A 19,509-nucleotide genomic window follows, 5' to 3' on the forward strand; every position below is an offset into this window, starting at 1 on the left:
TTTTTTTGAAATAATAATAAAAAAATAAGTAAATAAATGTACATGTATTTTTAAATTTCAATTCTGAAGTGTTTTGTTTCTAGTATATAGAAATAATGTTGCTTTTATATTAACCTTGTTGGCCTTGCTAAACTTGTTTTTGTAGCTTTTTATAGATTTCTAAGGATTTTCTCCATAAACAATCATTGCATCGGCAAATAAAGCAGTTTCCCTTCTTCCTTTTTAAGGTATATATCTTTCATTTCTGCATTATTTCACCGTCTGGACCCTCTAGCTCAATGTCAAATAGCTCAATGTGAGAGTAGATGTCCTAGCCTCATTCCCTAATTTAGGGGAGAAAGTCTATCATCATTAACTTTAATGTTAACTGTAGTTTTTTTTTATAGGTGTCTTTTTAATAGAAAGAAGCCCACTTCTATTCCTACTTTGCTGGGAACAACTATCCTGAATGGGTATTGACTTTTTTCAAATGATCGTTTTGTGTTTGTCATTATGGTTTTTCCTTTATAGTGTGTTGATATGGTGATTTACTTTGATTAATATTTTCAAATGTTAAGCCAAACTTGTGTTCCCTGGATAGATCCCACTTGTTCAGGATATATCTCCTATTTAATCTGTTGCTGGGTTTAATTTGCTAAAATGTTGTTAAGGATAATTGTGTCTGTGTCCATGAGGATGCTAGTCTGTAGTTTTCTTATATCTTTGTCCAGTTTTAGTCTCAGGTTATTGCCATCCTCGTAGAATGAGTAAGGAAATGTTACCACCTCTTCTGCTTTCTAGAAGAGCTTACATAGAATTGGCATTATTTTCTTCTTAAATGGGCTTGACTTTTCTTTGTGAGAAGGTTTTTAACTATGATTTCAATTTATTTAGTGGATATAAAACAATTCAGGTTATCTATTTTTTTCTTTAGTATGGTAGTTTTTTGACTTACAGGTAATTAGTTCATTTTATCTCAGTTGTCAAATTTATTGGGATAAAAATGTTCATAATGTTTCATTATTATTATTTTAATATCTGTAATATCTGTGTAGATGTACCCAATTCCATTTTTATAATGATTTCCTTTATTCCTATACATTCCTAATTTATAATATTCCCTAATTTTTGCTCCTGATCATCTTTTTTTTTTTAAGATTTTATTTATTTATTTGAAAGAGAGAGAGAAAATGAGAGCACAACCTGGGGGAGAGGGAGAGGGACAAGTGGACTCACTGAGCAAGAAACCCTATGCAGGGCTCCATCCCAGACCTCCAGGATCATGACCTGAGCTGAAGGCAGACACTTAACCGACTGAGCCACCCAGGGACCATCTTGATCAGTCTTACTAGGATGTTGGTTTCATTGATTTTTCTCTAGGTGTTTCCATTTTCTGTTTGTCACTGTTTTCTACTCCTACATTTATTGTTTCCTTCCTTTTATCTATGTTGTGTTTGACTTTCTCCTGTTTTTTCTGTTTTTTGTGTGTTCTTTTTTTTTTAATATTTTATTTATTTATTTGAGAAAGAGACACTGAGAGAGAGTATGAGCGAGGAGAAGGTCAGAGAGAGAAGCTGACTCCCCGTGGAGCTAGGAGCCCGATGTGGGACTCCTGGGACTCCAGGATCATGACCTGAGCTGAAAGCAGTCGCTTAACCAACTGAGCCACCCAGGCACCCTTTTTTGTGTGTTCTTAAGTTGAAGATTGGATCACTATTTTGAAAGATACCTCTGTTTGAATGTTAGCATTTTTAAAAGACTTATCTATTTATTTGAGGGGGGGTGGGTGGGGTGGAGGCAGAGGGAGATAATCTTCAAGCAGACTCCCACTGAGCACAGAGCTTGCAGTGGGGCTCACTTTCCTGACCCATAAGATCATGACCTATGCTGAAATCAAGAGTCAGAGGCCCAACCAACAGAGGCAGCAGAGCTCCAGAAAGTAAACATTAAATGCTATACATTTCCCTATACACACTGCTTGTCTGTGTCCTACAAATTTTGATATACTGTATTATCATATTCATTCCACTCAAATTAACTCTTAATATCCCTGTGGGGTTTTTATTTGACCTGTGAGTAATTTAGAAAAGTATTATTTAATTCCCAAATATTTGCAGATTTTCCACATAGCTATGATTGCATTCTAGTTCATTTTAGTCTTATTTGGAACAGACTTTGTATGATTTTAGTCTTCTTGAATTTAATGAGAATTTTTTTTATGACCCAGAACATGGTTAATCTTGGTGAATGCTTGGTATATAATTGTAAAGAATATGTTTACATGGCCTAATTGTTTTTAATCTTTTTAACTTAGCTTTGTCATGATATTTTAAGTGGGTTTCCTGTAGATAGCATATACACTTGGGTCTTGCTTTGTTATACCTGTTACTTTTTTAGTGCTTACTATATTATTTGACGTCTACATCTAAGAATATGTATTTTGTTGTTATTAGATGGAATAATAATGGGTAAAGTAAATGACAGGTCAGGTTAGTTGATATTATTGCTCAGGTTAGTTGATATTATTGCTCATTTTATATCCTCACTTCCTTTTTGCTTGCTTGTTCAGTCAGTTACTGATAGGGCAGTGTTGAAATCTCCAACTCCACTTGTGAGTTTGCCTATTTCCCTTCTTAATTCTCTCAGATTTGTTTAATGTATTTTGAATTTTTGTTGGTAGATTACATACAATTTAAGGTTATGTCCTCTTGATGATTTGACCCTTCCTTCCTGGCACTATTCCTTGATTTTAAATATTCTTTGATATTAATACAGTCACTAAAACTTTCTTTTGGGTAGTGTTTACATGGCCTAATTGTTTTTAATCTTTTTAACTTAGCTTTGTCATGATATTTTAAGTGGGTTTCCTGTAGATAGCATATACACTTGGGTCTTGCTTTGTTATACCTGTTACTTTTTTAGTGCTTACTATATTATTTGACGTCTACATCTTTACAGTATTTTATTTATTATTTCCTTTCTTCTGCTTACTTTGTTTTTATTTATCCTTTTTAGTTTTTGTTCCTTTTTTTCTTCTAATTTCTTAAAATGGAAGCTGAGGTTATTGATTTGAGATTTTTCTTCTTGTGTAATAGAGACATTTTGGTCCTATAAATTTCCCTTTAAAGGCTGCTTTAGCTGCATTTCAAAAATTTTAATATGTCATGCTTTCATTTCAGTTCAGTTCAAAATACTTTCTAAATCTTCTTTTGATTTCTTCTTTGAGCCATGGGTTATTTAGAAGTGTGATTTAAAAAAAAAAAAAAAAGAAGAAGTTTGATATTTAGTTCAAAATATTTGGAGATTTTTCCCGATACCTGTTTGTTGCTGATGTCTAATTCATTTCCACTGCAGCCAGAAAATATACTTTGAATCTTCTCAAATTTCATTGGTTTGTGGCCCAGAATATCATCTTTGTTGTTTTGTGTTCTGGGTGCCCTTGGAGAGAAAGTGTATTCTGCTTCTGTTTGGTGAGTACTTTTGTAATGCCACTGGTTATGCCGAGTCAGTTGATAGTGTTGTTCAAGTATTCAAACCTCTGACTTGTCTATCCTCACAATTCTATCAGCTTTTGTTTCGTGTATTTTGAAAATGTGCTATCTGATGCATAAATATTTAGACTTTTTATATGCTTTTCATGAATTGACCCCTTTATCATAATAAAATGATCCTTTTTGCCCTGGTAGTATTCATTGCTCTGACCTATACTTTGATATTAATATACTCACCCCAGATTTTTTTTTATTAGTGTTAGTATGGAATATCTTTTTTTATTCTTTTACTTTTAATCTACTTATATCTTTATATTCAAAGTAATTTCTTATAGAGATGAGAAAATTGAGTCTTGCTATTTTACTGAATCAATCTTTGCTTTTTATCCGGATGCTTAGATCATCTACATTTAATGTATTTGTGGAAATAGTAGGTTTAAATTTACCATCTTATTGTTTGTTTTCTATTCCTGTCAGATTTGTCTCTTCTAATCTTATTCTCTTTCCCTTTCTTTTCTCTCTTCTTTTGGATTAATCTAATATTTTTAAAGCATCTATTTTATCTTCTTTTTTGGCATATTAGCTATACATCCTTTTAATATTTTAGTCATTTCTTTTGGGTTTATAGTGTACATATTTAACATACACAGCCTAACTTAAAGTAATATTATACTATGTGTGCTATATACAGTACAAAAACCTTACAAATCTAGTTTCATATCTTCTCAACAAATAATCCCAATAAAATGATAATTCCTCTATTTCAGTATCAATTTTTCAATCCCAGAATGATCCCTAAGTGGCCTTGCTTGGGTTCCATATTCATCCCTGAATAAAAAACAACAGACATGGGCATGACTATTTTGCTAAGCCTGAATTCCTGCAGCAGATGGAATTGGAAAGGAGCTCATCAGAAGAATCTAGGAAGAGGAATAAAAAAGTGCACTAATTAGGGTTGCTGGGGGGAGGGGGTTTGGGAGAAGGGGGTGGGATTATGGACATTGGGGAGGGTATGTGCTTTGGTGAGTGCTGTGAAGTGTGTAAACCTGGTGATTCACAGACCTGTACCCCTGGGGATAAAAATATATGTTTATAAAAAATAAAAAATTTTAAAAAAAAAGTGCACTAATTAGACAAAAACTAGAGCTATCATAGACCACTACAGGCAAACATATCACATTACAGATTGGCAGGTGGAAAATTCACTCACCACTTGCTATAAATTCCCAATATATTTTGCTGACAATACTGAACTTGGCCACACAAAGCAGGAGCAAATGAAGCATTTCTTTACATGACATTTTCTTTCCCCTTATCTCCCCCAGGGCACACAGCCACCAGTGACAGTCTGCATATCTGATTTTTGTCAAGCAAAAAAGAAGCGAAATACTCCTCTACCCTTTTATATTTGACTTTTATCAGCATTCTAGAAAAAATTTTACAATATAAGTACCTCTGTGTAAGGCAGTTTCTCAACCTTGAAACTATTGACATTTTGAACCAGATAGCTTTATTGCAGGGAGGGGCTGCCTCATACATTGTAGAATGTTTAGCGGCATCCCTGGCCTCTACCTGCTGGATGTTGGAACACCTGCCTCCCCAGATGGGACAGTAAAAAATTTCTCTAGGTAGTGCCAGATGTCCCCCAGGAGAGCAACATTTGCTTCTAACTGAGAACCAGTGGTTTACGGGAATGTTGGCAGACATCGGGATCTATAAGTTCTTGACCCCAAATCAACATCAGCTGGTGGGGAAAAAGCAAAATTAACATTAGGTGCCATTTCAATTCCTGTTCCATATCCCTGCAAGCTCATCTGTCCTTAAGGGACGGAGTGTGATGTTCCCCCACTGCTAAAATAGCTCCCAGCACCTGGAAAAGAGCAGTGCTCCACCATCACAACCATAGCCAATGTTAAAAGAATAAGGGAGTGAGTGGATGGATGGATGGGTGGATAAAAAGAAAAATAGAGATTATTCACAGTGTTACTCTGGGAAAAGGAGTGACATTGATGGTATATATACATAAAAAAAAAAAAGAATATTATTCAGCCATAAAAATGAAGGAAATCCTGTCATTTGTGACAACATGTATGGACCTTGAGGGTATTATGCTGAAACATACCAGTGAAATAAACCAGACTAAAAAAGAAAAAAAAAAAAAAAAAGAAAAGAAAAAGCATATTTTTACCGTTTCACTAAAAGTTTCTGTACTTGAATTTTATCATTTTTACTTGTATGGCTTAGAAAATCTTAACTGTTTTATTATTTATTTTAAAGATTTTATTTATTTATTTATTTATTTGATAGAGACAGTGAAAGAGGGAACACAAGCAGAGGGGTAGTGGGAGAGGGAGAACAAGCAGGCTTCCCTCTGAGCAGGGAGCCCAATGGGGGGCTTCATCCCAGGACCTTGGGATCATGACTCGATCCCACCCAGGCGCCCCTTAACTATTTTATTTTTAAAGCACTTGGAAATCAAATCAAGCATTTTGTCTTTGGTAACTTAATTTGGTCTTTAATTTTGGGTTGTTGTTGTTGTTTTTGGAAGTACGAATGTGGACTTTAGCCCTAGTTGACCTTTCGAATACTATATCACAAAGTCTGAAGCTTGATTTTTTTTTTTCTTTCAACTCATGAGCAAAAGAGCCATACTGTGAGTATTTATTAATGGGATTTATCTTGGGAAGAAAAAGTCACTCCTGTTTTCCTTTGTCAAACTCAGATTTTTCTGGGCAGGAGGAGGAGAGGGGGTGGTGAGGTAGATGCAATGAATAGGCCCTGAGGGAGGAAAGGTGTTTTGCCTTTTCTGCTTAAGGCAGGCAGGAGAAGTCAAAGGGCAAAGGAGTAGGGCAGGGAGTATAGAAGGAAAAATAATTTGTAGGGACAGCTGTTGTTTCTCTTTTCTCCCGGGCCACCAGCAGGAAGCTGGGTCAGATCCTCCCTCTTCAGGGAGAGCAGACACCCATCCTGTGATGGGGAGTCCACCAGCATGAAACGATCCAGTGCCTGTCGCGTGTGACCCCCCCACTCCCATTGAATTCTTGTCTGTCCACCTCACTCTGCCCCAGACAGAAAGGCCCAGCCACCTGGGTCTCTTGAGGTCTGGGCTCCAGGATCCAGGAGAACCTGGCCTGCCAAGTGAGGTCATTTATTTACACAAGGCAAGTGACACACGGAGATGCAGAGCAATCCATCTGCCTTAGCGACCAAGCAGATTCCCTTTGCCTCATCCTCCTGCAGAAGCGGTCAAGGCAGGGAGGTTGGGCAAGGTGACCTTCCAAAGCTGAATCTTGGCTTCTAAAAATAGAAGCATCCTTGGAGAATCAAAGAGGAGGGGAAGCTGTGGATGTTGAAGGCAAAACCCAGACTCCCCAGAGCGTTGTCAGGATGAAACTGTATTAATTAGACACAGGCACCCAGCTTGATAACATTAGGTATCATAGAAATTGAAACTCAATAAACTGGCTTCCCACCTCCCCCCTTTCTGGTAACACTCTCCTAGGGCTAAAAAGGAGAAAGAAAACCATGTCTTCTGACCTACTTGAATGGCTATACACTGTCTGAGGTGATGTCTTCCCCCTCAGAGGGCAACAGGGGCTCCAAAGGGACACCCCAAGAGAAGGCCAGAGCTACAGTTAAGTGGGAATCCCCCGACCTGTCCCAAGGTCAGCAGCAGAGGGTCACCACCCATCTCCCTGGAGGGAGCCCACACAATTTTGTGTGAAGCTGGACATGGGCAGGGCTGGGTGAGTGTTTGCGTTTGGATGGCGTGTGTGGTTCTGCAGGGCCCTCATCTTGAGCCGGATGGTAGGGATTAGATATTTCAGGGTCTAGAGGTGCTGTGTGTTGGGCTACACACCTAGTGTGTGACCAGGTTGTGTGCAGTGCTCTGGCAGGTGGAAGGTTGTGTCCGTGTGTGTCTCTGTGTGTGTGTGCATGCACATGCGTGCATTTGCAGGAGTGTGTGGAAGTATTATGGCCGCCCTGGGGGTGCTGTGTTGGGGAGTGTGGAGGGCTGTAAGGGAAGGCGACATAGGGATGGTGATTGTTGGGAGGACTTTGCTGACTTGATGTGGGGCCTGTGGGGAAAGCTCGGGGGATGGGGAGAGTTCCCTAAAAAGTGGGGAGGAGCTGGGTGGGGTCCTGTTTGAGAAGCTGCAGGAGGCCGCATGGGGCTGTGTACAGAGGGTGTCTGGGCTGTTGGTGGGGCCATGCAGTCCTACAGAGCCTTTCTTCAGGCAGCTTTGTCCTGGGGGCCCTGGGGATTGTGGCGGCACTATGAATGGAGCCATGTGGGGGGCCATGTGGGAAATAGTTAAGGCTCTGGGGGCTGCATTCAAGACTGCAGGGACCTGTGTGCAGCTGCAGAGGGCTGGGTAGAGGGTGATAGAGGCCCTGAGTGGGCTCCACAGCCTTGCTCTCTGAGCGTGGGCTGGACTTCCGTAGGGGCAGGACCCCCAAAGTCCAGGCATAGGTTCTCCATGGGATTGACATCAGGGAGAGACAGCGGGGGACTCACAAGAGGAGCAAAAGGAGAAGTGCTTCCCTTCCAGTGCTGCCCTGTAGCCATCCTTATGCACCCCGGGCTCAGACACTTTCTAACCCGTCCCTTTTTGCTTTCTCAACAGGACAATGTGGATCTTGGAGAGTTGATGTTTTCCCTCTGCTATCTTCCAACTGCTGGCAGGCTGACCATTACCATTATAAAAGCAAGGAATTTAAAGGCAATGGACATAACAGGAGCCTCAGGTGGGACATTCTCAAATTCAGACTGCCTCATAGGGTTCTAGAGCCTTACAAAGTCTCTGGTAGAGTCGCGAGGTGCATGGAACCAAACTACCTACGTTTAATCCTAGCACTAGGCTGTGTGACTCTGGGCAAGTCCTTAACCTTCTCTGCATTTTGGATATCCCATCTGTAAAATGAGGATAATACTAGTATCTGGCTCATTGGGTTGTTGTAAGATTAAGTTAATGCACATAAAAGCGTAAGAATAGTATCGGGCACATACTAAATGCTACCTAATGTGAATAATCATTATTATTCTCTCTTAGGTCTTCTTCACCATAATTGTGAAGTGGTCCTACAGTTTGCACATGCTGATAGAGTTTATCTAACTGGGTCTTCCCTCTTATGTAAGCAATCACCATCTCAGGCCTATGGAAAATGAAAAAAACAATCTTATAGCCTCATAAAAGACTCATCAATGAACAATGTAGTTTGGTATTGCCAGTGAATCAAACATGTACATTTAAATTCTAAACCATAACAAAAAATGCCCCTATATGCAGCTCCTATTTTACAACCTTCGCAGGGGTTCCCAAAATGTGGTCATAAAACACCCAATCCACTGGTTGTTGATCACAGAAATCAAAGGACACTGGATGCAATGTAGTCTGCTTATTGTCCTCTAGTATTTTTCCCAGAGGAAAAAAGATGTGGCCCCTTCTGGTCCTTTGAGTCCCTTCTGGACAGTGTATGGGGAGTCAGTAGTTGTGCAGGTGAGGAGAGAGGGACTGCCCCACTGAACAGAAGGAGAGTAAGGGGGAACCAGAAAAGTCTCACTGGAAGCAGGAAAGAGCCTTGTCACCTGTCCCCCTCTGCCCATGTTGCACCACAACCAAGCCATTGTCGTTTCTTTCCCTGCCTTGCTGCCGTGGGCAGCTCTGCAATCCCCAAAGTTCTCCCTGTCATCTAGGTGTTCTCCCTGTCCCTTTCCCAAAGACACAGTGTCTAGGAAGATTCTCTGGGGTGGCTCAGAGTTCAGGGCCTGCAGCCTGTTTTCCTCTGTCTTGAAAATACTTTTGCGTCTCTCCCCGTTAAAGCCAGGCAGGCCTAGCTGGAACATTTTCTTATTTGATAACAGATGTTTTCATGCTCTTTTTAAATTCCACACACTTTGAGGAGACAGAGTCCTGTACTTTTTCTTGAATGAATGCCTTCATTATCCTAACTCTCGTTGCTGCCCAGGCATCATATTAATTAAAATCCTCAAACTGCAGGCCCCAGGCAAGTAAGGGAGTTGAGCACTGCACCATCTGTGGAACCCCACTGTGATGATACTGCCCCCTGAACCCACATCTATCCTCACAGTCCCCCCGCTTCCCCTGGTTGTACAGATCCCTATGTGAAAGTATCGCTGATGTGTGATGGCAGACGACTGAAGAAGAGGAAAACATCCACCAAGAGGAACACTCTGAACCCTGTTTACAACGAAGCCATAGTCTTTGACGTCCCTCCGGAGAACATTGACCAAATCCACTTGGCCATAGCTGTCATGGACTATGACCGGTGAGATGCCTGGAGCCTTCTCTCAGGGCGCGTCTGCTGCACCTGGGGCAGGGAGGGCAGGGGCGAATGGGGCCGCAGATGCCCAGCTGGCATCCCAGGCTGCTGGAAATAAGTCAGGGGAGCGCCCCAGGGAAAGCTGACTGACAAGGAATCAGCATTTTCCAAACCATGCTGAAGAGTCCTATTACCCAAGTGCTGCTTTACGGTCCCCCTTTTCATTTCTCTCCTTCCCCATCCTCTCCTCCTTCCATCCTCCTCCCCTCGTCATCCCTGCACACTCCCCAGTATCTCACGCTGGGAAACTAGGGCCCCACAGGTCTTAATCTTCTCCCGCGCAATCCTGCCTGGCCTTTGTGGGAAGATTCCACTCAAAATAGCAGAGTGATTCCTTTAGCCACACCACCAACATTTCTAAATACATAACTCTGTTATTTTTTTTCCCTTCTCCCAGTGTGTTTAATAAAGATCATTTCCATCCACTTAAGTCTGAAAGCAAACAGAAATGTTCTCTTGAAAATGCTAGAATCAGTATGGATGACAGGGTACATTAAAATGTATAAGATGCTCGACTTTCTAATTAATACAGCACAGGAGAGATATTTATAGCTTGCATTGTAGCCAATTGTGTATTTAAAGGACAGATTTGAAAAACAGTCATTTTAATATGCAAAGGAAGTACCAACAGGGAATTAGACATGTTAAACCAGTCATTAGACTGAAATGCAAAGTCTCTTTTTAATTGGAAACCTCCCACGTGGTCTGGGCACAATTATAAAAAAAAAATCATTCTAACTTCGAATATAATCTTACAAATATTATTTGCAGCTAAGAATTTTCCCACATACTCCTGAAATGTCAGTAAGGCAGCTTCAGCACCCCCAAACACTCTTGCTAGCAGATGCCTAGGTCAAGCAGAACTGTCTCCCAACCCAGGGAACACATGGCTTAGCTCAGCGGCCCAGGGGTGTGACAGCCCACGTCAGGCAATAGACCTTATCCTGTCTTCTCTGCAGGAAACACAACACCAATAGTGTCAGCCCACAGGAGGGGCCATTGCCCACCAACCGTGGAAAGCTAGGCCAGCTTTTTTCAAGTGATTGCCAAGTTTCCCGCATCGACAAATCTGATTATATGAGCTCTGCTTCAATTCAATTCTCAGTAAACTCATGAATCTGCCTGGAAAAATCCATGGCAGAATTCATGGGGCTTCTGCATGCAACTGATTTTAATGAGTGTGGACTTGAATATCCTTCACACTCCCCTACCCACGTCTCACCCTTACTCCCTACATACAAGTAGGAGAAAAACCACTCATCTTTGCCGGAAGGAAAAAGAAAGCCCATGAGGTTGGATCCCAAAGAGTTAAAGGATTTCATTCTAGTTAGTCAGACGACTTCTAACCAAAAACTGCTAAGGGGGAAAAACTGTCCCAAGTCAGGGATGTACCCTGAAGTTTTCAGAAATATTAACCCTGAAGTTACAGGAGCTCAGTATCATTCTATAGGAGGAAATCAAGTAGGCTCAAAGAAGCAAAGATGGGCAACCAAAGATGGACAACCAGAGTTGTCATCCTTAGCATGTATCAGGAACAAGCTAAGTCATTCCAGTGTTACAAAAGCCAAGGTGTGTCATGGCCACACTCTACTCTTCCTCTCTGTGCCCCTAAGTACAATACCGGATCCCAAGTTCTATTGGCTGTTGAGCTTGTCCTATAGTTTTAAATGAGGGAGGGAAAAGAACCACCCTTCCCCTCATTCCTACTAGTTTCATTGAGTAGCTGTTGCTCTTATATACCAGAATTTTAAGAAAAAATTATTGTGGGCCATTTTCACAGTGTAGGTCATAATGAGATCATCGGCGTGTGTCAAGTAGGCAACGAAGCTGAGAGGCTGGGCAGAGACCACTGGAGTGAAATGCTGTCATATCCTCGGAAGCCCATTGCACACTGGCATTCCCTGGTGGAGGTAAGAACCTACTCCCACATGTTGCACTTTGTGGAAGAAGAAATGCTTTGCTATTGACATGCAGGGGCCACCATAAGTGTGAGTGTACCAGGGTCTATGATCATCGATGGGTTTCTCTGGCTGCCTTTCCTGCGCTGTTGGAAATTGCTTTCAATCTAAGGTTAAATCTATGCGCCCCACCCATCTAGTAGGTTTTGAACATTGATCACTCATCCCTTTGTTTGTCTTCAAAAATGATCGGGATTCTCTGATTCCGTGTTGTGGCTTTGGGTTGACATTTGGAAGGTGTCTGCAAGATCTAGGTGAGTGTGGAGTTTCAGGTTGCCATAGGGAGGTGTATGCGGAGCATCAGAGAGAACTTGAAACTGGGAGAGCAGAGACCCAGATTCCAAGACCGGCTCTAGCATTAACCTGTGATCCTAGACAAGCTGCTTAGAATCAGTTTCAACTACATGTGACAAAAGTCCCAAAAACAACAAATGCAATGGAAATCTCTCTCTTACATTTAAAAAAAAAAAAGGGGGGTGGGTCCAGGAATACCTGAGTGGCTCCGTCTGTGAAGCATCTGCCTTCAGCTCAGGTCTTGATCCCAGGGTCCTGGGATCGAGTCCCACATCCGGCTCCTTGCTCAACAGGGAGCCTGCTGCTCCCCCTTCTTGTGTGTGTGCACTCACTCTCTCTCTCTCTCTCTCTGACAAATAAACAAATAAATAATATTTAAAATAAAATAAAAATTTTTTAAAGGTCCAGAAGAAGGCAATCCAGGGTGTTACAGTGGCTCTGTGATCAATAGAGACCTAGACTTGTGTCTTTCTGCTTCACTGTCACAGTACAGGTTTGTTTTTGTTTTTTGTTTTTTGGGGTTACCTCATTGAATAACATGGCTGCTAAGCTCCAACCATGACATATCTTCCAGGTCACAGAAAGGTGAAAAGAGACAAAAGTCAAAAAGCACACACATTTTCTTTTAAAGGAATTTCCTTGATGTCTCCTGCAACACATCTACCTGTATGTAACTTAGTCACAGAACAGTCGTATGGACACATGTGGGAAATGTATGCTTTTGTTGGGTGGAAATAGGCCCAACTGAAAACCTGGGTTCTGTATGGAGGGAAGAAGAGAGGAGTGAATCCTTGCATACAGTGAGTCATTATTCTGCCCCATACCTTCCTTCATTCACTCACCATCCCCTTCCCTGTCACTTACTTCTCGTTTATGCTTCCCCCATCTGTCTTTGCCCATTGACTCACTCTCTTATTTATTTACTAACTCATTCTCTCAAAAACAAATCGCATTCATTAGGTAACATTTGTGAGAGTGAAATGCCATATTGGATAAAGAAAACAGATGGGAATAAGAAACCTTCCTCCAAAGAGCTTATAGATACCAGAGAGGCAGAAGAAGCATGCAAACGGATCATTACAATGGCCAGTCATAAGCATTAACATCCACATCAGGTGCTACTGGAGTGCAAAGGAGGGAGGTGAGATTGTCCATGTAGCATCCTTCCTCCTGTTCTTGGGAAGGGAAGGGCAGGGAGCCCCTGGGAACCTAGACTCCAAGGAGCATGGGTTCCAGGCTGAGAACTTTCCTCTTATTCTCCCAGAAGTCAACCCGAGCAGCCAAGACAAGAGCCTCATCAGTATGGGCTCTGCTGCCATTGAGAGTCAGGAGAGCCAGGCTGAAGTTGGCTTGCTAGGCAGCTGTGGAGAGGCTGTGGGCCTGGGGAGGAAGGGACGGTCTCCTTTTGTTGGAGGCGGTGCTGGGAGGAGAAGAGCAGTGTAGGCCTTATGCACTGGTCTAAGCTTCAGGCCATTGGGTGTATTCAAGCAGCACTTAAGGTCCCCTAATTTACAGGTCCCTGTGGATACCTCTGCCCTGGGCCATCAAAGCTAGGACTCTTTCTTTCCTGGATTCAAAATTAATCCCTCAGGGAGACCCACTATCCCTGTGAACCACCTGAGAAGTAACTAGGAGAGGGATGCTGACCCAGCTGCCCCTTGCTTGTCCAGCTCTTGGTGGGGCTCTCAGAGGAGACCGTGTAGGGACTCATAATCACCTCCGTCTGCTGGTAGCATGGCCATCTGAGCAATTATAATAGACTTTTTGCACACTTATAGAGTCTCTGCTGACTTTAATTCTTGCTTGTAATCTGGAGGGTCTCAGAGTGTCCCAGAGCTCTCTGTTTCTCAGGACACAGGATGGGAAAGGAGTGGGGTTTAGGGGTGTGGTGTGGGGCTGAGACAAGAGCCCCAATTTGGTGCATAGGCAGCTCCCTCTCAACACCCTTGCTGGGGAGGAAAGAGAGGTGGGGCATTGCACGTGAGCCCCGAATGGCCATTCACAAATGGTACCCAATGGGAAGTCTAGAAAGCACGCTTTGGAAGCTGCCTTGGCAGCTGAGGAAAAAGCACTGTCTGGCTTTGCAAACCTAGGAGATAGTCCCTAGACTCCGAGCACTTGGCGTTTCACAAATGTGTGTGTGACAGCTGTGTGAGTGAGAAATCCTTGCTTTTGGGGTTGAACCACCGAAACTTGGGGAGTCATTTGTTGCAGCACATAGAATGGCTTTAGCTGGCGTGATGGGGTTTTTTCACCTGCTGCCATGGAACCACGTGCCCAGGTACCTTTGGGAGGTGAGAGTCTCTCTGTCCCACGGCATCCTGTCTCTTCAAAGTACGTGTCCCGGACTCCATATCCATCCCCAGAGCAGAAGCCATACTTTCCCTCTTAAAAATAAAGGTGCAGCTAGCAGAATTGGGGCACTGGTACCAGCTGAGATGAAAAGCAGGATTGGAGGTCACCACGCCGTGTGGACAGCTGTGAGGATGGAGGCAGGAGGACTGGAGCCCGAGAGTGGAGACGCTCACTGGGATGGGCCTGGGTTCATATATCTGTGCTGCCGCCCACAACCTGTGGGTTTCTGTTGGACTCTCAGTTTTCTCATCTGCACAGTGGCCACAATAGCATGTATCTCCCAAGGGGGGCTATGAGGAATAAACAGTCTAATGGCTAGATGGGGAGCACAGTGGTGGGCACATAAGAAACACTCCATGAGGTTCTCTGTCATGGTCATTATTATGTGTGTCCCACCTGGGGAGGGACTGCCATGTATCCTCATGGGACTCTCATCCACAGTGCTTGTCCTAGAGCATGAAAGGGAGGCTGAAGTACCCCATCCCCGGTATCCTGAGGAGCCATCACTTCAGAACCAGGGAAGGGGTCATTTGAGGCGTGACTGGACACAGATGCTCCTACTGAAGTTCTGTTTCTTCTCCTCTCTTCTTAGACACTCTACAAATATTTAAATGTTCTGCTTTGAGACAAAAATAGTGATTAAGTCCCAGTCCCATGTGTGTGCATGTGTATGTAAGCATGCAGGTGTGAATGAATGAGAGAAAGGGAAGAGAGAGAATATGGGGTAGTTAGGATTTAGTATAGAGGGAGGCTGAGCTGGCAGAAGCTCCTCACTGCTGGGGGCTGAGGGACCAGGTCAGGGCTGAACCCTGAGCCCTGCAGAGATCTGGCAGCCGACTCCAGGCTGCCTCCAACATGCCCTGACCTTGCCAGGGCAGGTGGCAGATGGAGTCTTCAAAGCCACTGAGTTAAAAAATCCATTTCTCTTGCAGAGTTTCTGGATGGCTTCACTGCACACTCAAAGGTCAGCCAATACAGCTCCCTTTACTGTCCATGATGTCAAAGGCTTGGGAAGCAGTGCAGACTCCCCCAGAGCTGGCTGCCCGGGACCTGGGGGCAGGAGTAGCCCCTCTTTAGGGCCTCTTGGGAGGGGACCGAGCTCTTGGAGCTCCCATCGCAGCCCCCTCGCCGGTATATCCCAGAGAAGGTGGTGTTGGCCTGGCCCCATCCCAGCACCTTTCCCATCCTCCTGTCTGTGGAGCTGGCCTCCATCATGAACCCCAGCAAGAGGAATCAAAATCGTTCCCAGTTTTCATCGCTTCCCACCATAGTGCCGCATAACCTGTGTAGTAACGAGTGGGAGGCCCAGACACAGACACTATTGGGCTAAATAAAATTTTACTTTTCTAAAAGAGTGAGAAGACAAATATCCAATCAGAATATAGAGTGAAGATCAGCAACATTATCCTGACTGGCAGAGAGATAAGATTCTAAACCCCAGAGTCCTACTCAAGCTGTGCTTAGGTGTGGATAAGTCTCCTCTTTTCTTTTTTTTTTTTTTTTTTAAAGATTTTATTTATTTATCAGAGAGAGAGGGGGAGAGAGCAAGCACAGGCAGACAGAATGGCAGGCAGAGGCAGAGGGAGAAGCAGGCTCCCTGCTGAGCAAGGAGCCCGATGTGGGACTCGATCCCAGGACACCAGGACCATGACCTGAGCCGAAGGCAGCTGCTTAACCAACTGAGCCACCCAGGCGTCCCTAGTCTCCTCTTTTCATGCTCAGCATCTCATACATATGCGTGTCTGAGGTTAATGGGGTTCTGCTCCCGGCTGGTCTGCTGGTCTACAGTGCCACCGCGCTGAGCCCAGGGCCCCCAGCGACTCAGAGTTAAACAGTCCCATACAGCTGAGGGTCGGAGGGACAGGTGTGGCTTGAACAGTACTCAGCAACCACCCTCTGCAGCCTCCTTCAAGGGGTAAACTTACAGCTCTAGATCTTAAGCAAGCATCAGTTACCCAGACTCCCCTGGGAGTTACACGAACAGGCCCTTGAACCAGCTCTAGGAAGTGTTCATCAAGTGCCCAGCAGAGCCTGCCTGGAGTCTTTGAGGTACACACATTCCCATTTGATCACCCTGGTTGGGTCTCCCCCGGCCTGCTTTGCCATTGGTCAGAGGTCATAGAAATATAAGCCAGTGCCTGAAGTGAAGAATTAAGAGGCTTTAGCGCTTTGGGCAAATTGTTATTAAAAAAAAAAAAATTTTTTTTTTGAGGAAACAGGAGTGTTTCTCCAGAAAGAGGAGGGATTGACTGGAAAGACCTGAGCAAGAGATCAGGTTCTTATCAAAGGAGTTTGGGTCTTTTGCAGGGCTTGGGTGCCAGTGAGGACTAGACCAGCAGAGAAGGAAACTGAGACTGCTTGTGGGGAGTTGGGGGGAGGGAAAGGTGGATTGTGGGCTGAGGGACAGGACAGAGAGAGCTGGAAAGTGCTGCCACTCAGAAGGAGCTGAGGCGCCTATAGCAGCCCCCTCGCAGGTCTTTGGAAATACCATGAATCCAGTTCTGATAAGTAGGGAATGAACTGAGGCTGGCGATCACATGCTTTGCCTTCGGAAGGGGTGGCTCAGGAACTGGGGCCGTGAGCATGAGCCTAATGGTGTGTCAGGGGCAGTAATGGAGGCAATAAGGAGTGGCACCTGGAGGGCTACATGCTAGCACAGTCTCTTCCCCATGTTGTGACCCTCCTCTCCCCCAGACATAATCCTACAGAAGCTCTCAGTGTCTCAAAACAAGATGCTTGGTCTGGGTGGGAACTGAGAGAACAAGGAGCCTTTAAAGTACATGAAAATAGTGTACAAAAATGTAAATTTCTTTATTCTCTAAAATGAATACTATCCTGGTAAGGAACAGGAAGTAAAAAAAAAATCGTGATCTTGCTAATTAATGTTTCTGGTCTTTTCTAGATTATTTCTCCCTGGCTTATTTAGTCAAATGTCATGTTCAAATTCTCTACCATAGCTTTTTCCCTTCTTCCTCAAGGCCTCTTCTCCTTCATCATTCCCAAGCTGGTGTCCAGGTGTAGGGAAGCCCAGTGGCAGGGGCAGACTGCACGCCTTCGTCTCACTGGGGATATCGTCCTTCTTGTCTTTGGCCATCAGATGCCACTGTCACTGTCTGTGCTAAGGATCTCTGTTCATGGAACTTGTGACCTGTCCTCACAGCACAAGCCAGGCATGATTGCTTCTTGGGAGTATGGCCCCTTCAAGACTAACCCAACCCAGATTTGGCTCTTACCAGCCCTATAGATCTCTGAGGTCTGTCTCTCACTTGATGCCTGGCCTAGGAAACCTGGGAAGTCTTTGCAGGCCTTGGTATGGGGTCACTTCCCCACTTGCTGGGGAACCCTGCAGCCAACAGTCACCTCCTTTCCACACCCTGCAAGCATCGGGGACACATGGGAGCTACAGGAGTCTTGATGACACTACAGGCACCCTCTGCATGCTCATTCAGTTATGTCACCATTTATTTTCATTTTTCTTTTAAGATTTTATTTTTAGATAGGCTTCATGACCAGTGTGGGGCTTGAACTCACAACCCCGATTTCAAGAACCACACAAATCTACCCACTGAACCAGCCAGGCACCCCATGGGGCCATTTCTATGTTTTCCTCTGGCCCCGTGTTGACAGAGGGACCACATCTTGGGATTTGGGGCCTGAGGGGTGAAATCAGGACCTCACATGAGAGCCTTTCTTCCCCTCTCCCTATCTCTTCTACCAAAGACTGACTACTTTCTCCTCCCAGCTAGTGGAAACTTCTGTAACTAAACTCATGTGAGTTTGCTCCTTGGTGATTTACAGATGGAGACTACACCCTGGGGGGTGGTCACGTGAAGCAAACTTCATTTGCAGCAAATAAGATCATAGAGCATAACTTCCAAAGCCCTCCCCCACCAAGCAAGGATGAGGAGGTTCTTTTTAGTTAAAGTTTAGGATAAAAAGAAAAATAAGTTAAATAAAGTTTAGGATGAATATTGAGGGGAGCTTTGTCCTCACTTGTAAAAGTGAACACGGGTTGTGCAGACATACTTAGAAAACATGCCTATACATTTCCTGTGTTAGTGAAGCTCGTGTTCCTTCTAGGGGCTGATACGTTGATGTATCAGCTAGTGAAGCAGAGGTAACTGTCAGACAAGGAGAAGGGGCTGTGGGCATGCTCCTGGGCCACAAGAGCAATATAAGCCGACTGGATTCTAGGGCTCCTTATCTTGGAGCACAGAGCAGGGCCTTGCTTACTTTTGAAACAGCACTGGGGGTTTTACCAGTGACTGATGGTCTCTGATATGGTCAGGCTGTTTCCTGATCTGGTAGACACGAGTGGTTTTTGCATTTCTTTCCAATTCTGCCACCTCCTAGGAAGTTGTGCAGGAAGTGGGCTGATATGGTAGATCAGGGAAAACAGCTGGGGACCTAAAATGATTTCTCTTAGGTCACTGAAGCTATATCTTGTCTTTCTTTCGGTGGGGCTGGTGGGGGGGGGCACCTCTGACTCCTTGTGCTTACACATCCTTTATATCCAACATGATTCCTCTCCACTTATGCCTTATGTTCAGACATCCAGGGTTTCCTCCCAACGTGGGAACATTTGGAATTTAGATATATCTCTTGTCTCTCAACAAGTCCTGGCTTTCCAGATTCCTGTTTCATGAGGGACTTGCTGATGATTGACATTGTGTTATTTGCCCTTGGCTTATAGGAATACGTGGCATGGATTCATTGCTTGGAACCACGTGATTGGCAGATGTAACTGCCTCTGTCACATACGTATTGATAGTATTGATGAATGAATGGATGGATGGATGGATGAGTAAATGAAAGAATGAGACATATAGTGAAAGAATCTGGGTTCCTTTAGTTCTAAAGTTTCACAATTTTCCATTCAACAGAGTCCAAAGTAGAAGTCAGTTCAGGGCGAGAAGTAAACGGTACTGATGCTGAATTTGCAGGGGCTGTTCAAATGAAAATGGCCCTTATTAAACTCCAAGTTTTGATTAACTTTTCTCCATTTAGGAGAAGGATATGAGAAGAGGTCATTTCCTCCCTTTGTTCCCACCATTTAAAAAATCAAAATTCCACTGAGTAAATTTAAA

At 43.8% G+C, this 19,509-nt stretch overlaps 1 protein-coding gene across 2 annotated transcripts in view; it reads left to right on the forward strand.

Moving 5' to 3' along the window:
- SYT9 (synaptotagmin 9) overlaps positions 1 to 19,509 on the forward strand; it is a 199,109-nt gene that overhangs the window by 135,117 nt on the left and 44,483 nt on the right. The window contains exons 4-6 of one of the 2 annotated variants that reach the window (XM_032359108.1): positions 8,099 to 8,219; positions 9,590 to 9,761; positions 11,596 to 11,725. In XM_032359108.1, coding sequence (XP_032214999.1) covers positions 8,099 to 8,219; positions 9,590 to 9,761; positions 11,596 to 11,725 — 423 coding nt within the window. Of the gene's footprint in view, positions 1 to 8,098; positions 8,220 to 9,589; positions 9,762 to 11,595; positions 11,726 to 19,509 lie in introns of those variants that run through there. The other variant, XM_032359109.1, reaches the window with a different exon arrangement.

The sequence above is a fragment of the Mustela erminea genome, chromosome 9 (genome assembly GCF_009829155.1).
Source record: "Mustela erminea isolate mMusErm1 chromosome 9, mMusErm1.Pri, whole genome shotgun sequence".
Taxonomy (NCBI): domain Eukaryota; kingdom Metazoa; phylum Chordata; class Mammalia; order Carnivora; family Mustelidae; genus Mustela; species Mustela erminea.